At 35.8% G+C, this 24,684-nt stretch overlaps 2 protein-coding genes across 2 annotated transcripts; one reads left to right on the plus strand and one right to left on the minus strand.

Moving 5' to 3' along the window:
* The first annotated feature begins 6,101 nt into the window (after positions 1-6,101).
* On the plus strand, positions 6,102-8,953 carry LOC122588625 (cycloeucalenol cycloisomerase). The gene is made up of 8 exons (XM_043760781.1): positions 6,102-6,159; positions 6,251-6,414; positions 7,196-7,279; positions 7,412-7,453; positions 7,654-7,764; positions 7,871-8,062; positions 8,458-8,555; positions 8,633-8,953. The coding sequence occupies exons 1-8, from the start codon at positions 6,150-6,152 to the stop codon at positions 8,820-8,822; spliced, it is 891 nt and encodes a 296-aa protein (XP_043616716.1). The 5' UTR covers positions 6,102-6,149; the 3' UTR covers positions 8,823-8,953.
* Positions 8,954-9,541: 588 nt separating this feature from the next.
* Positions 9,542-18,198, minus strand: LOC122589624 (conserved oligomeric Golgi complex subunit 2). The gene is made up of 12 exons (XM_043761932.1): positions 17,706-18,198; positions 13,066-13,272; positions 12,539-12,875; positions 12,190-12,351; positions 11,713-11,812; positions 11,438-11,641; positions 11,249-11,357; positions 10,964-11,167; positions 10,756-10,860; positions 10,509-10,634; positions 10,288-10,422; positions 9,542-9,903 (listed from the first exon to the last, which is right to left on the minus strand). Exons 1-12 carry the CDS (start codon positions 18,156-18,158, stop codon positions 9,796-9,798), a joined length of 2,250 nt encoding a protein of 749 aa, XP_043617867.1. The 5' UTR covers positions 18,159-18,198; the 3' UTR covers positions 9,542-9,795.
* Between the last annotated feature and the right edge of the window lie 6,486 nt (positions 18,199-24,684).

The following is a 24,684-nucleotide window of genomic DNA, read 5'->3' on the forward strand; positions in this document are numbered from 1 at the left end:
CCCTTGTTAGTTTCTTGTTTCAGAGGTGACTACTTTTCTTAAATGGTGTGAGCGCTAATGTATACAAAGTTAGGTTACATGGTCAAAAATAAATAAAAAAGATCTAAAATTAAGAGTGATAAAAGTTATATTCATGTAAAAGATATCTAACAGAATCAATTGTCATCAAAGATACTTGTTTCTTTTTGCCTCAGCTTCCTCTAGTGAAACTCGATGCTTATTTAAATTAAGCAAACGCGATCTTAAGTGATTGTTCATTTCATTCACATGATTCGTCATGCCAGTGATCCACAATCTATTCTCAATATTAGTTTCTACTTTCAACTGCAAAGCTTCAGGTGTCCTTTCCATCTGTTCAAAGCGCAAATAACATGATTCAGTAACATTACCCAATGCCACCATGGGATATGGGAAGTTGAGATGTAGACAGTCATACTTTTACACGAGGACAAAAAAAGGTATTTTTGACTGAGTATTTCTAAAAAGACAATGTGTGGACTTTATGTAAATCAGACATAGTAGAGAGTTGACCTCCAGCTCAAGAATCTGCTGGTTGAGTAAGTTAGCACTTTGATATTGATGGGTGATTTGTTGTTCTCCGGGTGTTGATAGAAGGGTGACGGTTTCTTGTAATGGATCATTTGGTTGAGAATATTTCTGGAGTAATGATACAGGTAAATTAGTAGATCTGCGCCCATGATTACTCGAGGGGACCAGCGAGGATTTTGGGATCACAACCATATTAGTAATAAAACCTACATACAGATAATATCTATCATCATTCATCAACTAAAGTACAATTATTAAAAAGTTCTAAATGAGGAATACAGGATTCTTTAGAACAATATCACTTATCAATTATCATTTGTAATGATTATCAGACTGCACTATGCAATTTCCATCGGATATCCATAAGAAGAAAGTAATGTAAATTTCATTGACTACATTGAGATATAGATTTCCTATGCACTACACAACCATTAGCATTCTATATAAGAGCTTTCTTATCTAAAGAATTTTACAGTATGTACCTTTTTGATGGTGAAATCTTTTGATGATAACACCCTCGACAACATCCCATAAGCAGGCAATACAGTCCTCTGAAGCGGAAAGAAGGCCAAGTCTGCTCATGGCCAATGAGGTAATGGGTCCCCTACAATTTTCAGTTCAGCAATTAACTTCAAAACTTATTAATCACAACAGATCCAACTAGACGTGACACAAAAGTTAATAATAATCAAAGTTATTATTGCAATGATTCATAAGGTTTTATGCATTACAGATACACCTTGAGAGGCATGCAACACATTTTCTTCATTAGTCATAGTATTATATTATGCATATAATCAGTGAAATATCCATTCATTAGTATATGGGTCAAAATCGCCACTTGTCCAACATCAAATTAGCATGCATTTACACCATTAGCAAGCATTAACTTACTTGTGTCCATTCAATTCCACTTTTTGATTTATTTGATCAACAGTAGAGTGCTTCAATCCTATATCAAATGGTGTTATGAATATCCTTCCATCTTCACTTCCAGAGAAGAGAAACCTCTCTACAGGGTCAAGGACCGTAGCAGTAACTGGTTGTGGAAATGAGTAAGTTTTTAAAAGGTTTCCCTTTACCTGATCCCATACCTATAATAAAGAAACATAACTTTCTCTAAGAATCAATGATAGGTAGAGGTAGCCATTTCGATATGTTTACTTTCTATGAGCTGATTTTGGCAAACAGTGCTTCAGATCAACCCAACCCTTATCCAACCCATACAGAAGAACTTAATGTTTTGAGCCATTACCCAACCCGCCTGACCTACTGTTTTGCCACCACTAAATATAGGCTTAGATATTTCACCCATGAAGTTTATCTAACCTTGCAAGTTCCATCTAGACAGCTTGACACAAAAACCGAGTGAGAGACGTTTGATGATGGTAAGAGTCCAGTTATGAAAGATTTATGTTCGGTTGAAACACTTAGTGGTGTAGGCGAGGATCCTGAGTCTGTCTCATCTAGCAAACTGTCATGATATTGAAAATATTTGAAAGATTATGGATATGTTTTCAAATGGTTGATAATGAATGAAAGAAACCATGAACATTATGTTACCTTATCATTTGCCAGACAACTATCATTCCATCTTTGGAACCAGATATTAGAAAAGAAGCATCATCAGAAAACGCTAAGCAGGTTATTGGCGAGTTATGCGCATGCCAAGTCTTGAGCAGTTTCCCATTTATTACCTGATGAAAATTTAATTAACACAATAAAAACCTGAAGTTATTTTCCATATCTAGCTGTACGAAGATCCTCTTATATATTGTTACGAAAATGGGATCAATAAGTAGTTCTTCCTATCCATAGATAATCAGCTTTCGTTTCAGCTGATATGAAACTAATAATCTAAAGTTGGTTATATGACCCCAATATAATCAGATAATTAAGAGTAAAATTTTTTTGAACTTTTACAACATTTTTTTGAGCAACAACCATAAATGGTGTAATAAGAGCAACATTATTTTTGAACTTTTACTTCTAATCTTGTTATGGTTTAATAAGCTTGTAAAATATGAAAGAACTTGAAGGAAAAATAGTATGCTGTTCTAGTAGACCATTTACCTCCCAAATATAAAGGTTTCCAGAAGTCGCTCCCCCGGCTATATATATACCATCTCTGGTACTGGCAAGCGGCCCAATGGCTTCAACTGTATAGCTCTGTAGTGATGCACGAGGCTGAAATTGTCGTTTTGGTTCTTAGTAAGAATATATATTTTGTATATACATCAGAAGACAGGAATAACAATGAGGAGTTGAGGGCAGCATTTTCATTGTCACATGCCTTAAATATGCTGTTCTATGATACTACCATTTAACTTTCCCCCTTTTCTCCATTTTAAAAATCAACATTTTAATATAATTAGATATACATGAATTACGACGATAAATCTAGCTAAGTGACATTCTTTGTTGAAAACCTTGAATTACTAAAAATTTTACTGTAATAAACAAAAGAGAAACCCATAAAGTAGTAGTAACAAATAATCATGACAGAAAATGTTGCAGAATTTAATCATAATATACGTTAACAAATTACATTTCAAGGAAAAAAACGAAATGGGTCAGGGCCGGGTAAAAGTAATCTGTTTACCTTAGCGAAAGGCCAGGTAAAGAGAACACCGCCGGCGACAGAGCCAGGGCGGTGGATTTGAGAAGCAACTAAATACTCATTTCTCAAGCAAGTGATACCATGAAAAGGTGACGCGCAGGTTGGTATGTGAAGTAGACGATCTCCTGTTTCGATATCCCATATCGTTACTCCCACTGTTAGATTCTTGTCACCACACGCCACCAATGCTTCCTTCATCTCTCTCTCTCTCTCTCTCTTGAGTGTGTGAATGCTGTGATTTGGAAAATGAGATGATATAGACAGTGATTGTCATGTGAGTGAGTATGTTATTTTTCGCATTGTATTGCACTATTGCCATTGCCATACAATACAATTTTGAAACTGTGAATGACTGAATGCTGTGAGTTGGGAATTTGGGATTACAAGCCTACAAGGTGCACTTGTGGCCCATGTAGGGTTAGGCCTTTTTCATTTAAATGGGCCATTATTAATCCCAGAATAGGAAATTGTCGGTAACTGAATTTGTCCAATTTTCCTGTCTTGATGAAGTTATGAATTTATCTTCTTTCAACAAAGTCAATATATTTTTAGGGAAGAAGTGGTAAAATCCTCTTAAACTTTAGTTTAATAATTCTTTCAGAAATTTGTCCAATTTTCCTATATCTTAATAATGCATTTATTCTCTTTTTATCATTTCATCCATCTATATTATATTATATTATATTAATAAATAAACTACCTTACCCTTTTTCAACTCTCTACCTTTAAAATACTTAAAATACCCTTAATTTTCAACACATTCCTAACGCACACACTCAATCTACCCAATATATCCCTAAAATATTTTACACAATATTTATCCAAACCATCTATCTCTCTATTAATTAATTTAAATATTTCCACCTATTATCTTTATAATAATTTACAAAAGATAATCTCTTAACCATAAAATAACTACACTACCATTTACATCAATTACTTTTAGATTAATAACCGCATCGTTACCACCACCGCTACTAGCATCATCCGTTGCCGTCACCGCCGCTGCATTGCGCGGGTACCCATCTCGTTGAATTTACATGTATCATAAGGATTATTATGAGGATAAATTAGAAAGATTATTATTTTCCATATGTCTATATAAATAAGAGATTTGATTTTAATGTGCCAACTTGTGATTAGGCCTTTACAATTTGAATTTGGAAACTATCTTTGAGCTTAATTTCAATGGGACTAATTAAAAATACAAGTAATATGACATAACGACATGTTTATTTGCTTACGATTTTAATACTTTACTTCAACCAATAATACTTTGCTGGTCAAAGGAAGATCTCATTGTAGAAAGCAAACCCATGGATCGACCCGCTTAAGCAGTGATCCATCTACATCTACATTATACGAGAAACTAATATATATTAAAAATGCATTAATACAAAACATAACTACTCATTAGCCCAGCCCAAATAAAATGAATTCAGCCCATCAATGCTTCATGTTCATAGTTCATACATCAGTCCTATTTTTCATTTCAGTAGTATTCCAGCTGGTGCTTCTTTTCCAATTACTGTTACAAAGGTTTGTCTCTACATCTAATTATAATTTTATGAATAATGATATATGTATTTAAATTAATTTAGTGTGCTTAAAAACATGTTTAGAAATCTGGCATTGACACGTGACATTTTCTTCTTTTATTTCATGTTTCATGTTTGTGCACATTATTTCTATTTTTATTTCAATTATGGTGACCAAATATGGGGTCACTCAATTTATGCCTGCATAGTTTGTACAAATGCCTGGCTACAAAAGATGTTGGAATATGTTTGATATTTGGAAATTTGCATTGTGGGTCCCTCTTGGTTTATACATATATGGAAAATGAAAATTAAATCAATGGAATCATGATCTGATCCTACAATAATTTAATTAAAGATTTTGATATATTTTTTATAATAATAATAATAGTTAAAGTATTATATACTACAGACTAAATAAATTACATTTTTTTCTTTAGCACACTACTTAAATAATTTGGTTTCTAATATAAAATAAATTGTTCAGTCTGGAGGGGAGAAAGTAGGAGTGTTGATGGGTCGGGTTAAATGGGTTTCGGGTTATTCGGGTTTCAAAGAATTATAAATTAACCCGTAACCCAAACCGAATAAGAATTGGGTTATCCGGGTTTGGGTTGTTCGGGTTCGGGTTTTTTGGATCGGGTTTTGGGTAACCCAAATAAAATGTGATTGAATTTACGTACAATAGCTACGCAACATTGCAACAATATAATTTTAATTTCAAAAAACTTGAATAACAGCGATACTTATATATATTGATTAAGTTCTTTATATCCAAAAGTGTTGAAACACTTTTGATTGTGCGTTTTTGGAATTCTCGCATGAAAAGATGATTATATTATTAGAATAAAAGTCATAGACAAAACAAAAAAAATTATAAACTATATAAAAATATAAAAACCATTGATATTAAATAAACAAATTTTGACAATATATGACTCTTCTTATATTCATATTGTTATCATCTTTTATCAGTGTATTTTTAAACATCTATTATTATTTAACTTTGCACGATCCTGATTTTGTTTATGAATCAAAATTTAATATTCAAATGATATATACTTTAAATAAATTTAATGTGTTATATTAGTGTGTATATATGTAAACACATTTTATTTGGGTTATTCGGGTTAACCCAAGTTATAAAATTTTCATCCGCAACCCAAACCGTTTAAGCTTTGGGTTATTCGGGTTGACCCAAATAACGACCCACAAACCAAATAACCCAACCCGTTTCATCCAAACCCATTTGGGTTGGGTCAGGTTATTTGGGTTTGGTTATTTTCAACACCCCTAGGAGGAAGGGACTAAAAATGAAGAAAAGAGTATAGTCCAGGTAGTAAATATGTAACTTACTTCAAGTATCAAGCTCTGATTTGACCATATCACACCACACTACAACATTGGAGAATCAGACAAAAGCTTTGAATCTGACTCCAGATATGGGCAGTGGTAAGTTGAGTTCTTAACACAAAATTATCAAAATTTTTACTTTTTAAAGAAGATTTCATTTGTTAATATTTAGATGAATGAATGAATGCAGGAAGTATTAAAAAAGCAGGAAATGGGAAAAGTAGAAGTGGCAGATGGAGTTTATGGTTAGCAGAAAATGAAAGCAAGAGATGGGGGGAGTTTTTTTTTCTTTTTTACACACCTTTTTGGCTCACTCTTTGCCTTGGTATTGTTGTCCCTTACAAGCTTTATGAGGTACTCCATTATTATTATTATTTATTTATTCATATATATTTCATTTTTTAATGCAAAATGTGAAAACCATGGACATGAAATATGTTTTGACGATTAGATATATAGATACATGAACATAAGCAGTTTTCTTGTTCAGATTGGGTATCCCCGTTGTCGTGTCCGAACCCTTTCCCTTGGCGGTACGAATATGGGACCTCTTGTGAGGACATCAAGACGCTTGACCACTAGGCCACCTTGGCGGTGGTTATATGTAGATACAAATGATTGTAATGTTTAAAAGTTTGGTTACTTCATTAGATTTGAGGGGTGGCTCTTTGTTTTGGTGTCTTGTTTCTGAATGTACTTAATATTTCTAACCAACAATATTTTTTAAAATCGATCATAAGACAACTTATATATGCGAATAGATTGTGTAGCCTAATTGGTTCCATAGATGGTTTTTTGTAAAATCCCCCATGGATCCGTTAGTTGGGCTACCAATTAAGCTTGGTTGCTGAGTGCTTGATTTAACTTTCAAGTGATAGGTCGCTTTGGGTGCCGGAAATTCAACCTTTTGCAAAGATAACTCTATTTACTTTTTAGTTCAAATGTGGCACAATTTGGTTTTAGGCCCATAAGGAGTTAATAGATTTAACTTGATCTGAGAGTGGATGAGTAAAAGATAATCTAATTTAAATGTTTTCTTTTCTAAGCTTTATAATCTGGAAATATCAAAAGGTTTCATGAAGATTATAATCTTTTTATTGATACTTCTTTGCTTCATATGATTTACATTTAACAGGATTTTAAGGAATTGGAATACTTGCTTCTAGGACTCGTTTCTGTGGTCCCTGCCTTTCTTATACCAGTTTTTGTAGTTGGAAAGGTAAAAAGTAAAAATAAAATTAGGCTTCTGTAATGTATGGTTTCTACGTATTTTCTTAAAACTTCTTGAACCAAACGTTAAACAAGATTATACATATTTACAATTTTCTTTTACTGCCATGTTTTGTATCAGGCCGATCGTAGTCTTCCCTGGAAGGACCGGTATTGGGTGAAGGCAAGTACTTTTTGATATTTCAAAGTTTACTTGGTTTCTGCAAACTTATTACAGTTCCACTTGCCAAAATTGGTTTCATAAGCAAAAGTTTCCAGAAATTGGTCTAATTCAGATGTTTACAAAATCATGACAAATAATGACTCGTTAGATGGAGTAAATGGCTATAAGGCTTCTGACATTTATATGATATACTGGTGTAGGCAAGTTTATGGATAGTTATCTTTAGCTATGTTGGGAATTACTTTTGGACTCATTATTTTTTCACAGTGCTTGGTGCTTCCTACACCTTCCCCTCATGGAAAATGAATAACGTAAGCCGTATTGCTAACCGTTTAGTCTGCTATACCTTCACAAATTCTGTTTTCTATGTGATTATATATATATATTTTTATTTTTTATTTTTTGATATATTTGCAGGTTCCCCACACAACCTTTCTATTGACGAATGTTTGCTTCTTGTTTTACCATGTGACATCAAATCTAACACTTCGTAGACTACAACATTCTGTTGCTCATTTGCCAGTGAAAACACAATGGATTATTAAATCTGCATGGATTCTAGCTCTTTCATACTTTATTGCCTTCCTCGAGACCGTGGCTATTTCAAATGTATGTCCTCTCTCTTGTTCTACTACCTGGGGACTTTATTATTAGTTGTGTCTAATTACTGCTACCTCCTTTGCACATGCTCGCACTTTCCACATCTTAAGTGGCTGATTAGTAATTACTGCTACTCCCCAAAACATTTTTTCATGTTAAGTTGCATGTGTGCTCACAGTCATCTTTACTACGAAAATGATCAGTTGGTTGGATCCATTACTTCTTCTCTTTCTTAGTATTGGTTTGATAAACTATCAACCAAAATCGTGAAATTTTTTTTCATGAGACGACAAGGTGTCTGGTATAGCACATATTTATCTTCATAAAACTGAAATTTAATATCATATACTCTCGTATATTGATTGAAAGCTGAATCTTCTTTAATTTGTTGTAAACATGTGCAGTTCCCTTATTATTCATTTGTGGACCGGAGTTTAATGTATAAAGTTGGTTCTTTGTTTTATGCCATCTACTTTCTTGTAAGCTTCCCGATGTTTTTAAGGTAAGAACTTTCTCCTTTGTCTGTTCCTATGGAAGTAACGCATGTCGCTTTCTGATTGGTGTAATTCATGCTTATAGAATCGACGAGAAAGTGGGGGATCTGTGGGACTTACCAAGAGTAGCTGTTGATTCCTTGGGGGCAGCTATGCTCGTCACCATAATCCTGGACTTGTGGCGCCTTTTTTTAGGTCCCATTGTTCCTGTTCCAGACATTAAAACATGTGCTCAACCAGGCCTCCCTTGGTTCCCAGGACACACTGAACTCTAAATTAACAGTGTCTTTTATGATTAATTTAGATGCATTGTTGTACCATCCGGATAAGATGTTAATTGTTGTTTCACATTCATTTATAGTAGATTTAGAGCTGGGATAATGCAGTTAAGCAAAAGTATTATGTATGATCTCCATTGTTCATTCATGCTTGCTCTACAATGCCTTGGCATGAAAATAACCCCTTGAGCCATGACGTAAAGTCTTTTAATACAGGCAAAAGTAACCTTAGATATAGAACTCCTGACATACTATTTTTTTTAATATTTGTTGTATTTAATAAATAAATAATTGAGCGTCATGATTTTTATGGATTAAAACAATTAGATGCGAATGTTTCATACCTAAACTTAGGTGCCGCCGGACACCCTTGTATTCTCATCCCCGTACTAAAATTATTGGGGAATTTGGTCATATATATAATTATATATGTTTTGGCTGATTTTTGCATTTGGGTAGCAACGTACTGAAATTGGGTCATGTATTTGTTGCAAGATGGTACTTGCATTTGGATAGCATGTTGATGTTAACATACATTTTCTATTACAATTTAGTTCCAATACACATTACGTTGGATTTTGTTCCCATCGAATACAACTGTGTTCAAAAGAATGAAAAAAAAAAAAAGAAAAAAAAAAGCCTACAACGCCAGCTAATCAAAGATACGATTAGGTAAATAAATAAAAAGATACCATTAAAAAAATATATAAAGTATATACCAAGAATATATAATACGAGTAATCATTGATAGATCAAAACACTAGTTACAAAACTGCCTTTGACACATTATTAGTAAAGTCAACCAAAACCTATATATATCGTAATGAGACAACTCAATCTGACACGAAAGCAAAAAAGACATTAACCAACATAAATGTGCTCATCATATGGCTCTCCAGCTACTATAATATGCAACCATCGGTATATTGGGCGCCTCAAAAAAAAAACCAAAAGACTTTAAACTAGAAGCTTAAATTTCTGCTTGTCTATCTTGAGGGGCGACCAATTGCCACAAAGAACGATATGCAGGAATTTTGGCTGCTTCAATCCCAAGAGCTGCAAGGTTACGCCCGTATTCCTGAGGTGTATAGACAAAGAATGATATTATCATTAGTTCATAACAGGTCTACAATCACTTCATGACTAAAGGTGACAAAATGGGTGGACCGACAGGGTTTGGGTAAGGGTCAAAACAATTTCAGGCCAAAAGAGGTGATTTTCAATACGGTCGAGGTCAAATAGAGTCAGCTCACAAACAATTTCCGTCCTTTTTTCTTGATTTTTAGAGATAATAAATGTGTTGTATATGGTTATGAAAACTATATTAAATACTTCAAAAAACTTCCAACCTGTTCGACCAGTTACATTTTAACCGAACCCATTTCTAGATAAATGGCTCCATATTGCCACTTCCATTACTTTGTTATGCAAATTAGTGCATGTAGTACTCAAGTATGCACACCTGAATGTCGAGAAATAACTGCATGCAGATTCTATCTGTTTCGGAAACATTATGCTCCGTGACATCTGAGCTAGCTCCGGCTCGCCTCTGGGCTCCTTGACGTATTCGCTGAAGTGAAGTCTCAGTTTTCCTTACCTGTTTAATAAAGCAAGAATTGTCAGTGAAGACTACCAGAGATTAATCAGTTCATATACATGTTTCCATTATGTCTTGCTATTTACCATGTTAACAATACCAGCTGCCACCTCATGATAACAACCAGTAATCTTGAATGCAGCATTTTGTACGAGTTTATCTTTTGTGTCGTCTGTCAAATATGTGGTGGCTCGCTCACCTTCTAGAAAAACCTGTGTACCATTAGACGTGTTACTTGAAAGAGGTTTACAAAAGCTTATCCTACAATTACATTGACAAGAAACACCAATGAAATATTCATGCTCTTCAGAATATACCTAAATAATAAATTACCTTCAAGTGACGCAAAACCCCTGACACGTAATGTGAATGCCGAACAGGAGGTGGTTTTTTAGTCATTCTGTAAGCAGCAACTACCCCTTGTAGTTGTTTCAATTCCTTGAATTATGTGCCCAAACATGTTAATTAAACATAATAATTTTGCAATAAATTTGTATCCATGACATAATGTTAAAGATGCCTCACAAATGTTAGAAAGTACCTCACTGGACTTTTCAACTAACGTTTCAATGATGGAATCAATCACAGAAGGGACAAGATCTCTAAGAGATTTTCCACCTTGCAGAATGCTTTGTTTAACATGATCAAGCACTTCTTCAGTAAAGTGGGAACTTAGAATCTCAAACACGTGCCCAACATAGTTGCCACAAACCTCGGCAGCCAGATGATCTAAATCATGAATTATCTGAGAGATACAACGAAAGCTTTTGTCACAACATTCTTATGAACCCTAATATTATAAAAATGAGTGCAATGTTACACATACATAAATAAAATCATCCGTAGAAGCAGAAAGTGCCCATTCCAATGGAGAGGTTGAGCCTGAGTTACGGGTTTGGCGAGCAGACAGTCCAGCTGAAACCCAGTTCACATATCTACAAAACAAATTTCCCTCATGTCAGAGATAACAGTCTTACAAAAATCTAAATGGATCCAAATCTGATTGCAAAATAACCTAGATATGAGTTGTAAAGTTAAGCGAAGAAATCTATCAGAGATAGATATGACAAGAACATCTTCTCTCCAGCAGGATCTTAGGCATTCTAAAAGAGCAACACTTTGCTTTAATGTCATTCCCTGCTGAGAATCTGACTTCTGAATTGGGGTGAGGCCAGAACCGACAAGTGCGGAATCTAAAGAACCAGCAATTTCTTGAAACCTGCAAACATACAGCTAAATTATTCTATATTTGCCATCATTTTATTGCCGTACACTTGCTTCACGTAGTACCTCAACGAGAAATACACTCCAGTGTTCCATTTGCTCATGAAATCTTTATATACAGCCTCTGTACGAAAGTTGGTGACTGCAGATCTGGATGGACAGTAACCTTGAAAGGCAAAGAAAAGTTACGATCACAAAAAACGTAGCTGCCCTTGATCAGAAGAGGAAAAGTTTGTGCTGCCCGAGTTGACCTGGAATCCTTATTTACCAATATGTTCAAATTTTACAGATATTTGGATGTCAAATTTTACTACAAGTTTACAACACCGTACATTACTCTAATAAATTATATAAGCTTTCAGATAAACTGATTTTATAGGTTTAACACATTATTACACTGTCAACACCCCCCCCCCCCCCCCCCCCCCCCCCCCCCCCCAAGTTCAATAACCACCTCTACAAATAATGGTCAAAGTTGCCACCCCAGACACTAACAGAGCATATACAAATGCAGATACAGGAAAATGGAACTAAATTTACTACCTTCTAAGTAGGCCAGAAAACCGAGACTTGATTTGTAATTTTTAAGAAACTCGGGAGGTCTTCCAGGAGAAAAAGCCCCCGGCTTTCCCTTTTCGATTGCCGAAAGAACCTCCTTAAGGATTGAATTAGCAAGGAAGCTAAATACATGCAAACCTGAATTCTCTGCAATTGTTGAAGACATATATATGACCGTTAAAATAACCTTTATACTTCTCAAGTACGGATCTGATGTTGGCTATGTGTGAGGTTAGATGAGAACATTGAGCACCAAAGTTCTCTCTGCGACATGTGTTAAACAACACTTTATTAAATGGATTGGGCATAATAGAAATAATGGTTAGTAGATTACCTGTAAAAGATATCTGCAACAAAAATGTACAATCTTCAGCAATGAGGTGCTTTAGTTGTTTATAGTCTTCTTCAAGCTCATCCCCAGTGGACCCACCAACCGCTCCAGATGAAGTGTAAGAAATTGCTTTCTTAACCAATGGAGTCACAACAGTTAAACGAAATATCTCTTCAGCGTTTCGGGTGTTGTCCACAGCAGCATAAGCACGTAAGCAGTTGTACACTGCATTTTCATCCTTGTGTGTCAATCCATCTACAAAACAGTGCCCCAGGCTTGAATCCAGCAATGAGCTGGCATTATGTATCCTCTTTTCCATGTTCTCAATAAAAGGCAGGTTCTGTACTGCCATTAACAGAGAAAGTGTGTGTAAGTCATTAAGACACTATTTAGCAAAATTTCAAGTTCTTTGGTGGGTTAATGAGACTAAGGATGAAATGATCAATACAATCAACAAAGCTTCCATAAACTTAATGAGCAAGAAAGAGCAATACAAGTTACTTAATATAACAAGAATGCAATGGAAAGACCTTGGCATGAGCAAAGTAGAACTTTAGCCTGTTCATTTCGCTAGCGATTCTCTCCAAAAGCATGCTTTGGGTTTCCCTGAGGTTCATTCCAATTTCAGCATGTTGTATAGAGACACCATTACTTAGATGGCTCTTTTCTGCGTTGTGTAGATCTCCATTTGATCCATCAACAGGCACACTGTGCAACTCTTTGATTAGTTTCTCAACCTGTATTAACAACAAAACTTGATAAATCCCAACCTTTATTTGATCCATTAAAATTGAGTCATGGTATACAGATAATTATTGCGCAACACAAATTGAGTGACAATTGAACTAAAGTAGATCATTTCACCATTCTCAAGAAAATCGAGAAGCAGCTATTCATTAGCATGTAGTGAAGTGTGGAATCTGTGTCACTCTGCGTCTATAACTAGATTAAATACCAAGACTAAGATGCTATTTAAGAAAAATGCAATTGTGCAAATGAAATGCCCTTTGTTCAAACATAATTGCTTATTGCACAAGCAACTTTTTTCACAGCTTTAGCATTTGTAGCTAGCATGTGTGTGAGATAGGACGATTCCAACAACGACAATGCCAAACTCTTCTGCTGTTTCATTATTAAGTAACAATGCTCGAAAGTTATTCTTTCAGCCCACAGGGTGTAAAAATCACAACTAAAAGTTTATCAAGGAACAGCAAAATACATTATTTATAATTAACAAATTGGGGTAACAAGGATCAGATGTGGAACATGGGGAGTAAAGAACAGGTCTAAGTTCTGTTGGTTATTGTTGTCTACGGCCCAGCCCATTAAAAGGCTACTGAAAGTCAGAATTAAGGCAGCCGGCCTTAATTGATTGTGAAAGTTCCAGCAGCTCTAAAGGCAGCAGGCCTTCTTTCTGTTTGAGATAAATTACAGCAGGCCTTATTAATTAAATTAGGCCCGGTTTGTTAGGAAACTTGGGGAGCAAGTTTAGCAACCCTAATCTTAGCCTATAAATACTCATGTCTCTTGTACATGTATTGTGTGGAAGATCAATAAGACAACCTCTTTCCCCCGTGGATTAGTTCACACAGTTTAGTGTGAGATACCATGTTAAATCTCTCGTGTCCTTTCTTGTTATATTCTGATTCTTGTGTGTGTGTGCAGTTTTATTCCTAACAAGTGGTATCAGAGCAGGTTTCACACTAAACACACAGCCGTCACCTACCCAGCCGTCACCAAGATTAGGGTTCCGGCCAAAACCAGCCACCACAGCCGTCGCTGTCACCCAGAACAGCCTCAATTAGGTCTGACTTAGGCAGAATTAGGTCTGATCAGGTCTGAATTTGGTAGATTAGGGTTCAACTGGGCAGATTAGGGCTCAGTTGGGCAGATTAGGGTTTGGTTTGGCAGATTGGGATTTTTTTGGGGGGTTCGTGAAATAGCAGAAGGAAGAACTCGTTTTCGGGACAACAGGGGCTGTTTCGGGAGTGTGTTTAACAGCAGAAAAACAGTGATTGTTCACAGCAGGAGCTGTTTCAGGGTTGTTTTTTGCGGGACTGTTTTGGTCAGGTATCTTCAACCAAGTTTTATTCTTTCTTTTGTGCCTAGTATAAGAACGGAAAAGCAAGACAGCTTATTCTTCAGGCATAATTTATTCCAACCAGAGCAGAAGAAGCGGACAGGAAAGTTCATCAAGCAGGAGGCTTTGAACCAAGTCACTCTTAGCTGGAAAAAAAGGGACAGAAGAAGCAGGAGGCTCAGTTGTTTTCTTTATTTGGTTGATAGTTGTTGAGAAAGAATTTATGGGTAGTGAAGATCAGATCAAATTTCGTCAGAAGGGTGCTGCTAATGTTGAGTTCTTTGCGGGCCTTGATTGGCTTGTTCATGATAAGAGGAGACCGCCGTGTTGCATGAAAAACTGGTAGTAAGGATCCGTCAAAGCAGGTTGCTTTGGATTCGTCTTGTTTATCAAGGTGAAAGAAAACATGTGGCTTGTTTTCTTGGTCGGTGGAGATGCTTCCTTGAACAAGCATGATCAGAAGAGGTTGGACATTTTAGGAATCAATGTCCGGAAATTAACAAAGAACTAAACACTACAGAAGACTACAGCTCAGATGAGGCGCTGATTGCAGAGTAGAGAGTAGTGTGGATTCCTGGGTTGTAGATTTCAGTGCTTCATTTAATGCTACCCACAGCAGTGAAGCACTGCGAAATCTGAAAGTTGGGATTTTGAATGGTAAGACCGGCGAACATGAATTTCTTGATGTGTAGGGCATGGTTGACATAGATTTGAAAACTCGAGTCAGTTCATGAACTTTGAAGGATGCTCGGGTTATTCCAAGTCTGAGAAAGCAGTTGATTTTATCGGGCAGTTAGACAGGGGCATGAGGCTAAGTTCGGGAACGGGCAGTGGAAGGTTCTCAAGGGAAATCTAGTCGTGGCTCGAGGTAAGCAAGGTTCGCTTTATATGGTCAGTTTATCGTCTGAGGGAGTGACCATCCCAGTTCAGAAAAAAATTAAAATCCGGTTCACAGAATCTCGTGGGCAGAAGAAGGTTTGCTTTGCAGATGGCAAACCTAGAGTTACAGGTCAGATTCAGGTTGAACGTGCTAGGAAAGGTTCAGAGAAACCAGTCAGGGTTTTTATGACGGTGGGAGCATTGTGTTGTGCTTTAGTCAGAGTTTCCAGACAGTGGGTTAAGAGAACCAATATTCCAGCTGTTAAAGTCTCTCTAGCTTGTTATCTGCTTTAAGGGAGAGTGTTTGTTCTCAGGATTTCTCAGGAGCTGGCAGTTCGTTTCAGTGGGAGCCGGTGGAGACAGAGAACGAGTCAGGGGCAGAGATTGTCATGACTGATGGGTTGAAGCTCAGTGGGAGCTTTAACGGGCCTTCAGGTTATGTGAAGAGGAGGCCAGGGGGTAAATAGGACGCGTTGAAGAACATGATTGGTTCTTAATACAGATGTACAGAAGAGATTGAAGATGGTGCAGTTCGAGGTCCGAAGACACCAAGTGGGAGATTGTTGGTTATTGTTGTCTACGGCCCAACCCATTAAAAGGCTACTGAAAGTCGGAATTAAGGCAGCCGGCCTTAATTGATTGTGAAAGTTCCATCAGCTCTAAAGGCAGCAGGCCTTCTTTCTGTTTGAGATAAATTACAGCAGGCCTTATTAATTAAATTAGGCCCGGTTTGTTAGGAAACTTGGGGAGCAAGTTTAGCAACCCTAATCTTAGCCTATAAATACTCTTGTCTCTTGTACAAGTATTGTGTGGAAGATCAATAAGACAACCTCTTTCCCCTGTGGATTAGTTCACACAATTTAGTGTGAGATACCACGTTAAATCTCTCGTGTCCTTTCTTGTTATATTCTGATTCTTGTGTGTGTGTGCAGTTTTATTCCTAACAAGTTCAAATCAGAAGGGCGTTTGACATTGCATATCCTGAAGTGCTTGTAGTTATGTCTTATAACAACATACCAAAAAACTGTGTCTTAGAGGAGAAACAGAGGGTGTTTTTCAGCTTATCTTTGAGGATAAAGTCGCACTAGTTAAACTGATAAACTAATGCTTATTTCAAAAACACTTCTTTCCTTTTGAGTACTTGTAAAGAATGCAATCCCAAACACACCCCTTAAACCCCACTTCAATACTTCATACATCCTAAATATTAGATGAGCCCATGACAATGCAGTTACATTAGGTAAAAACAGTGCCTTGTGAACCATGAACATTATCAATGTAGTATTATGCCATTATCGTTCAAATTCTATAAATATAATATATCTAAATATATCATACTTCCAGCACTCAAAAACTCCGTCACCACCTCCTAGTCCCATAAAAGTGTAATATTTGATATCCAGAGTGTTTCACTATGTTAAAAAAAAGGTATACCCTTGCTGACAGCAGAAAATCACTAGAACAGTAGTACTTGTGGGTTAATTTTATAAAGCCCCCCCCCCCCCCCCCCCCCCCCCCAAGCGCGCGGGCCAAACAAACAAAAATACATTTTAAAAGCAAGTGATACCAATTAGAAAGTGCCAAGTCAACCTTTTCCCAATAAATTAGAAAAATCACCAATTTTCCCAACCTAATTAGAAAGTGACGCGATATTTCTCTCTTGCACCACCTCAGCCTTCTCCGGTTGCTGCCACCCAGCAGCCACTGCTAATCACTGCCGCCTTTTTAAATTTTGATTAATTAAACTTTCTATATAAAATTTTAAACTACCGGAATTTATCCGTTGCCACCGCATCACATGAACACCACTCTCATAAATATTCAAAACACTTCTCAAAACAGATATCACTACAATTTCTAACAATAACTGCAATTTTCCATAGCTGGGAGTAGATTTATCAACAATGTTAATAAACTTAACTACAAAAAAGAATTACTTGTGATCCTAAACAATTTTAAGATTCAACAACTTGTTCTACAAGATCTCACTAATCCTATATATAGGTGCTTATCCTATACGATACGAACAAACTTACTTAAGGATTGTAAGAAAAAACATCAAACCAACTAATAGTCTTCGAATTTTACAATAAGAACACTCATATTATTACAACTAAGTCTAACTTACATTAAAGTAATAAACTTTAAATAGTGTTCTTATCTGAATGCTGCAAAATATATATATAATAGAGGAGAAATTTGAGAATGTACCTTGGAAACAACATGAGAAGTATCAATCAATAGTTCCAAAATCTCTCTACCGGCAGAAGCATCAGCTCGTTGTTTCAAACCACTTTGCAACGAAACCAACGAACTTTCAACGGCTCCGCGAAACCCTAATATCTTCTCACGGAATTCAATCAACGGTGCACGCATTCGCAACACGACAGCATCAACATCAACAAGATTAGTACTTAAGTTAACGAACTCAGCGTAATCTCGGTTAATTAATTCCACTAATTCGTGTTTAAGTGATGAGAGATACGATTGGAGTTCGGATCTTAGAGTTTCGAGTGGGACGAAGGTTCGAAGATCGTTAATGTAGGATTCGGAGTTGAAACCTGGGTCTAGGAATGCTGATTGGTTGAACCACGATGGGTGGGAATCGATTGGATCTCCGAATAGGTCTGCGGTGGATATCGGTTGGCTTTGGTGGATCGCCATCGGTGAGTGAGAATTGTTGATGTGGAGAAGAAATAGATCTAGCGACCGTGTGTTGTATATATATATATATATACGTGAGTTGTATCAATCTGGGAAGAAATGGAAAAAATTGGAATAGAAAGGAATAGAATTTGACGGAATGTTTTTGATTTTTTGAAAATTCAGTGATGTAAGGAATGGAACTCCATCCCTAAAAAATGGAGATTTCATTAAATGATGGAATGTTTATATTCCGATGGAATGAAATTCTCTTCTTTGTGCAACCAAACGCATTAAGGAATGAAATTCAATTCCAATTTCATCAAATTCGGTGAACCAAACGTGACCTTAGTGGAAAATAAAATAAAATAAATTTTCTTTTCAAATTTTATGATTTCATTTTTTTTACCTTGAAAACAAACTTAAGTAAACAAATAATTTTACAATTCATTATCTTGATGTACTCGTCTTTGTCGGAAATTTTTTTTCTTTATTTTAATAAAATTTAACAGTTAATTTTTTTTTTTTAATAAAAATCATAACCCCAACAAATTTGCTAATCATTCTTTTTAAGAATTATATATTATAAGTTTTGCATATTGTAATAAACATTACTAAATGTTCAGTTAGGAGCTAAATGACGCTAAAGTAAACATATATTTTTAATGCATTTAAGTATTTCGAACGATGGAGAACGAATAATTTTAACGTTAAGCGGTTTACGTCCTCTCTTGAATTTACCTTTAGTATATCACAAAAATATATAGACTGAAATAAGGATATGGCCTAACCGTTTAACCTTAATATATTATTCAATTTTGATCTTTCAAAATACTTATGTGCATAACACAAAACAATTAAGAAATATGACTAACTAAAAAGTTAAGTTTGATTACTTGAAATATCTTTCATGCTAATCGAATATAAATTCCAGGCTTACTAATTTAGATTTTATTTTTTGTGTCCATATATTGTTATTGTAAAAATAAAAAATAATAATAATAATAATCTTATTTTCGTAATTTTTGTGTTATATCTTTTAGTTTTGTTTAGCACCCAAACAAATAATTATTAATGTTTATTCATAATATGTAAAACTTAAAATATATTAATTTTTTGAAAAAAAATTAATGACAAATTTGCTCATTTTAAAGTGATTTAATGACAAATTTGTTCCCTTTAAGATTATTTAGTGACAAATTTGAACCTTTAGAAAAACTAATGACAAATTTACCTTTTTATCATATATTGAATTATAAATTTGTAACTTTAACCAAAAATTAACTTCTTAAACTATTGGGTTGTCTTTTCATTTTTTTATCCAATAAATCGGTGCTCGCATGATGCATCTATGATGGTGGTTTTTTATCATATATTGAATTATAAATTTTAACCATAAATTAACTTCTTAAACTATTGGGTTATCTTTACATTTTTTTTTATCTAATGAATCAATGCTCTTGCTCCCACGATGCATCTTTGATGGTGGTTGCAGATTCAGTTTGGTGTCAACGACGGGTGATGGTAGGTTGGTGGCGAAGACTAGTGGTAATGATGATGACGATTAATGTAGGTTATTGATATACATATAATTGATGTAAAGATGGATAATGTTGCCAATTCATAAGTGAAAGGATATATACTACGAGTATAAATTATTTCATGTCCTCACTGGTCAACAGTGTTGTATATATCGGTCATATCGGCCGATATCTCAGTATCAGGATCGGATGCTCAAGGAGACGAAATGGGTGGTATTGGCTCAAATATCGGCCAACGCTAGTCAATCATGGAATATCGGGAATCTCGGTCGATATCGGTCAAATATCGAGAAATTTGGTCAAATAAAAATCCTTTTTATTTTCCATAACCAAACGGACCCTAAAACTAAAGTTTGTTTCCTTTCAAATTATTTTGTGAAAAAAAAGTAAATAAATTTGTTTTCAAAAAATTAATTAAATTTGTTTGGGTACGTCTGTGTCCACAGGCGTATGATTTTGACCTTAATTGTTGCAGCCTTGGTGTAACATCCCGAACTTTCTAGTTAACGGTTGACTTTACTCGTTAAGTCAAAATTCCGTGTCTATTAAGTCTTTAGATGATTCAATACGTCTATATGTTTAATATGCTTTAAATGCAAGGCTTTAATGCCTTAATGATTGATGTGTATAAGTGTTTAAAGGTATATTTAAATGCCTTTAGAGGTTCTTAAAGTGTTTAATGTGTTGCAAGTGTTCCCTATAGGTGTTTTGAGCTTAATATGAGTCGTTTGGAAGCTTAGGGACTACTTTTGACATAGGGTTAAACTCAAAAACGGGTTAAGGGTCTTGTAACCTATCACTAGACTCATAACACAAAGATTATACTCTTCCTTTGAAGCCCTAGCTGTCCCCTTGGTTCCATAGCATTCTATTATTCGATTTCATCGTCGTTTAGGTGATTCGATGGTGTTTTGATCAAGTTTTGCATCCCCTTTGCTATCTCCAGGTAATTGATGACCAGCCACATTGATTTTATGCATAATAAGTCCTTTCAACCCATTGATTTCTGGTTTTAGGGTTTGGGTTGGATTCAATTACGTTTATAATCGATTTTAGGGCATTACGGGTTTTAAATCGATTGTATAAAGTTGGTATATGATTCAAGAATTAATTGGTGTTTTCAATGAGTGATTTTGGTCTTATTTTAAGTGTATTTGATGTTCATAAGACCTGGAGTTGTGTTAAAGCCGTTGGAGATATGTTTGGTTAGGTTTTGGAGTTGTTTTTCACGTCTGGTCGTCGTAACTCCCGTTACGGTTGTGTAACTCCCGTTAGCTGGGTAATTGCGATAACACCTCCACGGTAACTCCCGTTACAAATTTTCATAACTCCCGTTAGGTGCATAACTCCCGTTACAAATATTCGTAACTCCCGTTAGGGACTGATTTTTGTTAACATTCTTAAACGACCATAATTTTTGAACCGTAACTCCGTTTTTGACGAATAAGCTATCCACGAAATCGTGGGAGAGTCTATTTTCCAATGGTAATATCACTTATAGATGAATGAAACCTAAAAGTGCTCAGATGGTTAATATAGTGAGCGAAGGTCAAGTTTTGTCGAGTTTAGTGAACTCTAATCTAATGGTCGGATCTTTGTTGAGTCAAGCATTGACATGGGTCAAGTATTTAAAGCTTGGTTATGATCATAAGTAAGAAGGTGATTAGATTGTTAATAATCATTTAATGATTATAGGTAGTCGGGAACACATACAAGACACTTTAAAGTTGCTTATTGATCGTTGTGCTCGTCATCAGGTAAGATATACCACTTTGACACGCTAAGGGTTCAACATAAACATAGTTTTCATATAATAACATCCAAAATGGTATCTTGTTTGCTTATGGGTATTCGGGATTATACGGGAGGTGATATGGGCTATGTAGATGCATATAAAAGCCTGAAATGCTACCCCAATGATACGTATTGCTATGAGATGTTATGTATGCTTAATATATGATATGAAATGATGTACGATCTAAGATGATAAATGTTATGCAATGTTGTAATGATATACGATATGCAATGATATATGACGATGTACGTGATGTAACAATGTATGCGATGTGATGATATGAAATGAAATGCTATGAAATGTGATGTATGATGATGATATGTGAAATGTGCATGATTACATGGCTTGTTCATCTAGTTCACTAGACTTATTAAGTTGCCATGACACGTGCACGTTTAAGGGCCCAAACGTAAAGATGTATATATGTGATGATTGTTTAGGTTGTGTAAACACCTAAACTATATGTGATGTGAAATCGAGCTCGTAAATTTAACGTGAAAGTTTTAAGCTTAACCCGTACTTGCCCTAGCCCGGTTAAGTGCATTGATGTGGTTGCTTGGGTGGCTCCTTGCAACATGGTACAACGTGAAGAGTAATACGGGAGGTCTTACCAGCCCCATTGTCATTGAACATACGGATTACTCTTGGATTGGCTTGCCATTCCTTAACGACATTGATGTACTACTGAATGGTGGTTCATCAAGTCGGGTGCGACTTATGTCACACTTAACGAGATGCATATGTTATATGAGATGCGTGACTTTTGTCACAATTATAAAGATGTTCAAATGTGATATGTGATGATGCAAAAGATGACTAGGCACATTTAGGATGACCCATCCTAATATGAATGATGTTGATGATATGATATGTGAGTGTGATGATATATTTGAGGATATGTGCCTTAACGACTTAATATGACTTTTATATAAGGTTTTAAATGGACAAACGTTTTATAATTTATGTGTTATCTTACTTAGCTAATTCGTTAGCTAACACTTGCTCTTTTAAATGTGTTGTGCCCTCAGGTCCAACAATAGTGAGCAGGTAGATGTGAGGCATGGGTAGATGATCTTGAAGCTAGCTATAGTTTACTCATAGTGGTTGCTCGCTTTAGATATTTGCTTTATGTTTAAATATTAATGACTTGTATTGATAATGTACTCGGTTGTTTAATGTTGGGCAACCGATGAATTTCCATTTAGACTTATTTTGATGATATGGCTAGTAACACCATTTAATGAATAAACCAAACAGATTTTACGGGTTTGGACTTTTAAAGTTAATTCCGCTTCTTTTAACGCCGTTAGGCAAAAGTTTTTGGAAATCCTTATTTTTAAACGACGGGTGTTACACTCGGTCATGGCATTGATTTGATCAATGAAAAAGACATTGTTGACGATTGCCATAGTATGTTTGTGTTTCACAAACAATGTAGTATGAATGGGATGATGGTGTGTAAATTATGTGAATAATATGTGCTATATATAGGGATGGTAGGACAGTAGTATTATAAACGTAGCATTTAATATTTGTGTAACACCCCGAGCTAGGGCTCGAAATATTACGGAAATCACATAGCACAAGGAGGGATTATCGTAGGCAACTAAATGAAAATAATGAATTTGGTGAATCCATAACAAGTCAAATATTCATATAATGCACAAGGAGCAAATGACCATCAAAGTTTACAAAAGAGAATTCTAGAGATGGCTATCGATCCTAAGCATTAATCAAAAGTGGGCGAATGAATCCTTGATCCATGAAGTCCATGCCCGAGTCCAAAAGCTACACAAGATCATGCATCACGTCCTTGGTTCACCTGATTACCTGAAAAGTGTACTAACAAGTCAACACGAGGTTGGTGAGTTCGTAGTGGTGGTCCAAGAGGAACCACCGACAATAACCACATATCATAAAGCAAGAACAATGCATCGCATACAAGTAATCTTACACGTCATCCAACAAATGCATCACAACATAATATGCGTAAAAGAATGACAAATGCAATGCCAATGCCATGACACAAATGATAAGCATGCCAAACCAAAATACGTATGATATGTATGGCCATCGTGCCATCTATGCAACGATACTCACATGTCATCACCATGACCAATGTGGCATCTCAAAAACATCGGTGTATATACGTCTATATACCCGGGGTCATGAACGTCTCATCATCAACCAAATCATTTCAAAGGCGAGACCATCACAAATGCGATTCCAACAACCATCAATCCAAATCAATTCCATTTAACCAAACTATACGCACATTCACTTAAGAGGGCTTGTTTTCAAGGAGTCCTTGATGTTTGTATACAGGGTGTACCAGCGGCTAACCCTCCACATCTCAAACCCCTTGAAAACGAAGTCGACTTCCATGAATGTACATCTATCCTAATATAACATTCTCAATACCAACACACACATAACAATTCAATTCATCCATCAATCGACATTAAATCAACAAACAACTAAACTTAGCAAGTAAACACGCAATGTACACTTTTCAGCCCGAATCTCAATAGAGTAGGGGGGATACGAACTCACCTTGATTGGAAAAAGGAGTTAAGGTCACGCTAAGATGAGATTATAAGTGATTAATGTGCTCCACGCATCCACAACCTAATAATGTATACAAAACGTGCATCATTCATCAAGACGACTTTCTAACTAGGTTTTAGCTTTGGTTTATGGCTTTGAAAGACTCCCGAGAATCAGCATGGTCATTAAATAGGTCATAAAATAGTTTGAAATCCATATGAAGTCGTCCCAAGGTCACCTCGTTCTCAACCATAAGTTATACCCTTATATAGTTTATGTTAATGTCTAGTTTTAGGTTCAAAACGACTCGTGACTTTGAACAGCTCGTCTGCAGCGTACAGAGCACCAATAAGGTCTTAAAAGGACATTATGGAAAGGTCGGGACGATCCTAGGACATTAGAAAAGAAGCTAGGAAAGTATTTTGGCTGGAGGGGTCCTAATGCGTCGCATCAAGGAAACTGCGTCGCAGTTTCAGATTCCGTGGTTTTAACTGCTTCGCAGTGCGTTTCTGATGCGTCACAGCCCAACCAGTTCAGCCCACTGCGTCGCAGCCTGGCCACTGCGTCGCACTCCACCCCATATCAGTTCAGCAACAGATTTTTGAGCTCATACACCCAAAACACAACCAAAACCCATACTATGACCTTCAATTCGACTAGAAAA

Source organism: Erigeron canadensis, chromosome 2 (assembly GCF_010389155.1).
Source record: "Erigeron canadensis isolate Cc75 chromosome 2, C_canadensis_v1, whole genome shotgun sequence".
NCBI classification, from domain to species: domain Eukaryota; kingdom Viridiplantae; phylum Streptophyta; class Magnoliopsida; order Asterales; family Asteraceae; genus Erigeron; species Erigeron canadensis.

What these genes read in the sequence shown, in the direction of transcription:
- LOC122588625 (XM_043760781.1), top strand. An exon ending in CAGTTTTTGTAGTTGGAAAG is followed by an intron (nt 7,280 to 7,411) that starts GTAAAAAGTAAA and finishes GTTTTGTATCAG; the next exon opens with GCCGATCGTAGTCTTCCCTG. An exon ending in AGACCGTGGCTATTTCAAAT is followed by an intron (nt 8,063 to 8,457) that starts GTATGTCCTCTC and finishes AAACATGTGCAG; the next exon opens with TTCCCTTATTATTCATTTGT.
- LOC122589624 (XM_043761932.1), bottom strand. Translation starts at nt 18,158, where the DNA reads ATGGCGATCCACCAAAGCCAACCGATATCCACCGCAGACCTATTCGGA. An exon ending in TTTTCTGGCCTACTTAGAAG is followed by an intron (nt 11,813 to 12,189) that starts GTAGTAAATTTA and finishes TTGCCTTTCAAG; the next exon opens with GTTACTGTCCATCCAGATCT. An exon ending in AGTTATTTCTCGACATTCAG is followed by an intron (nt 9,904 to 10,287) that starts GTGTGCATACTT and finishes TATACACCTCAG; the next exon opens with GAATACGGGCGTAACCTTGC.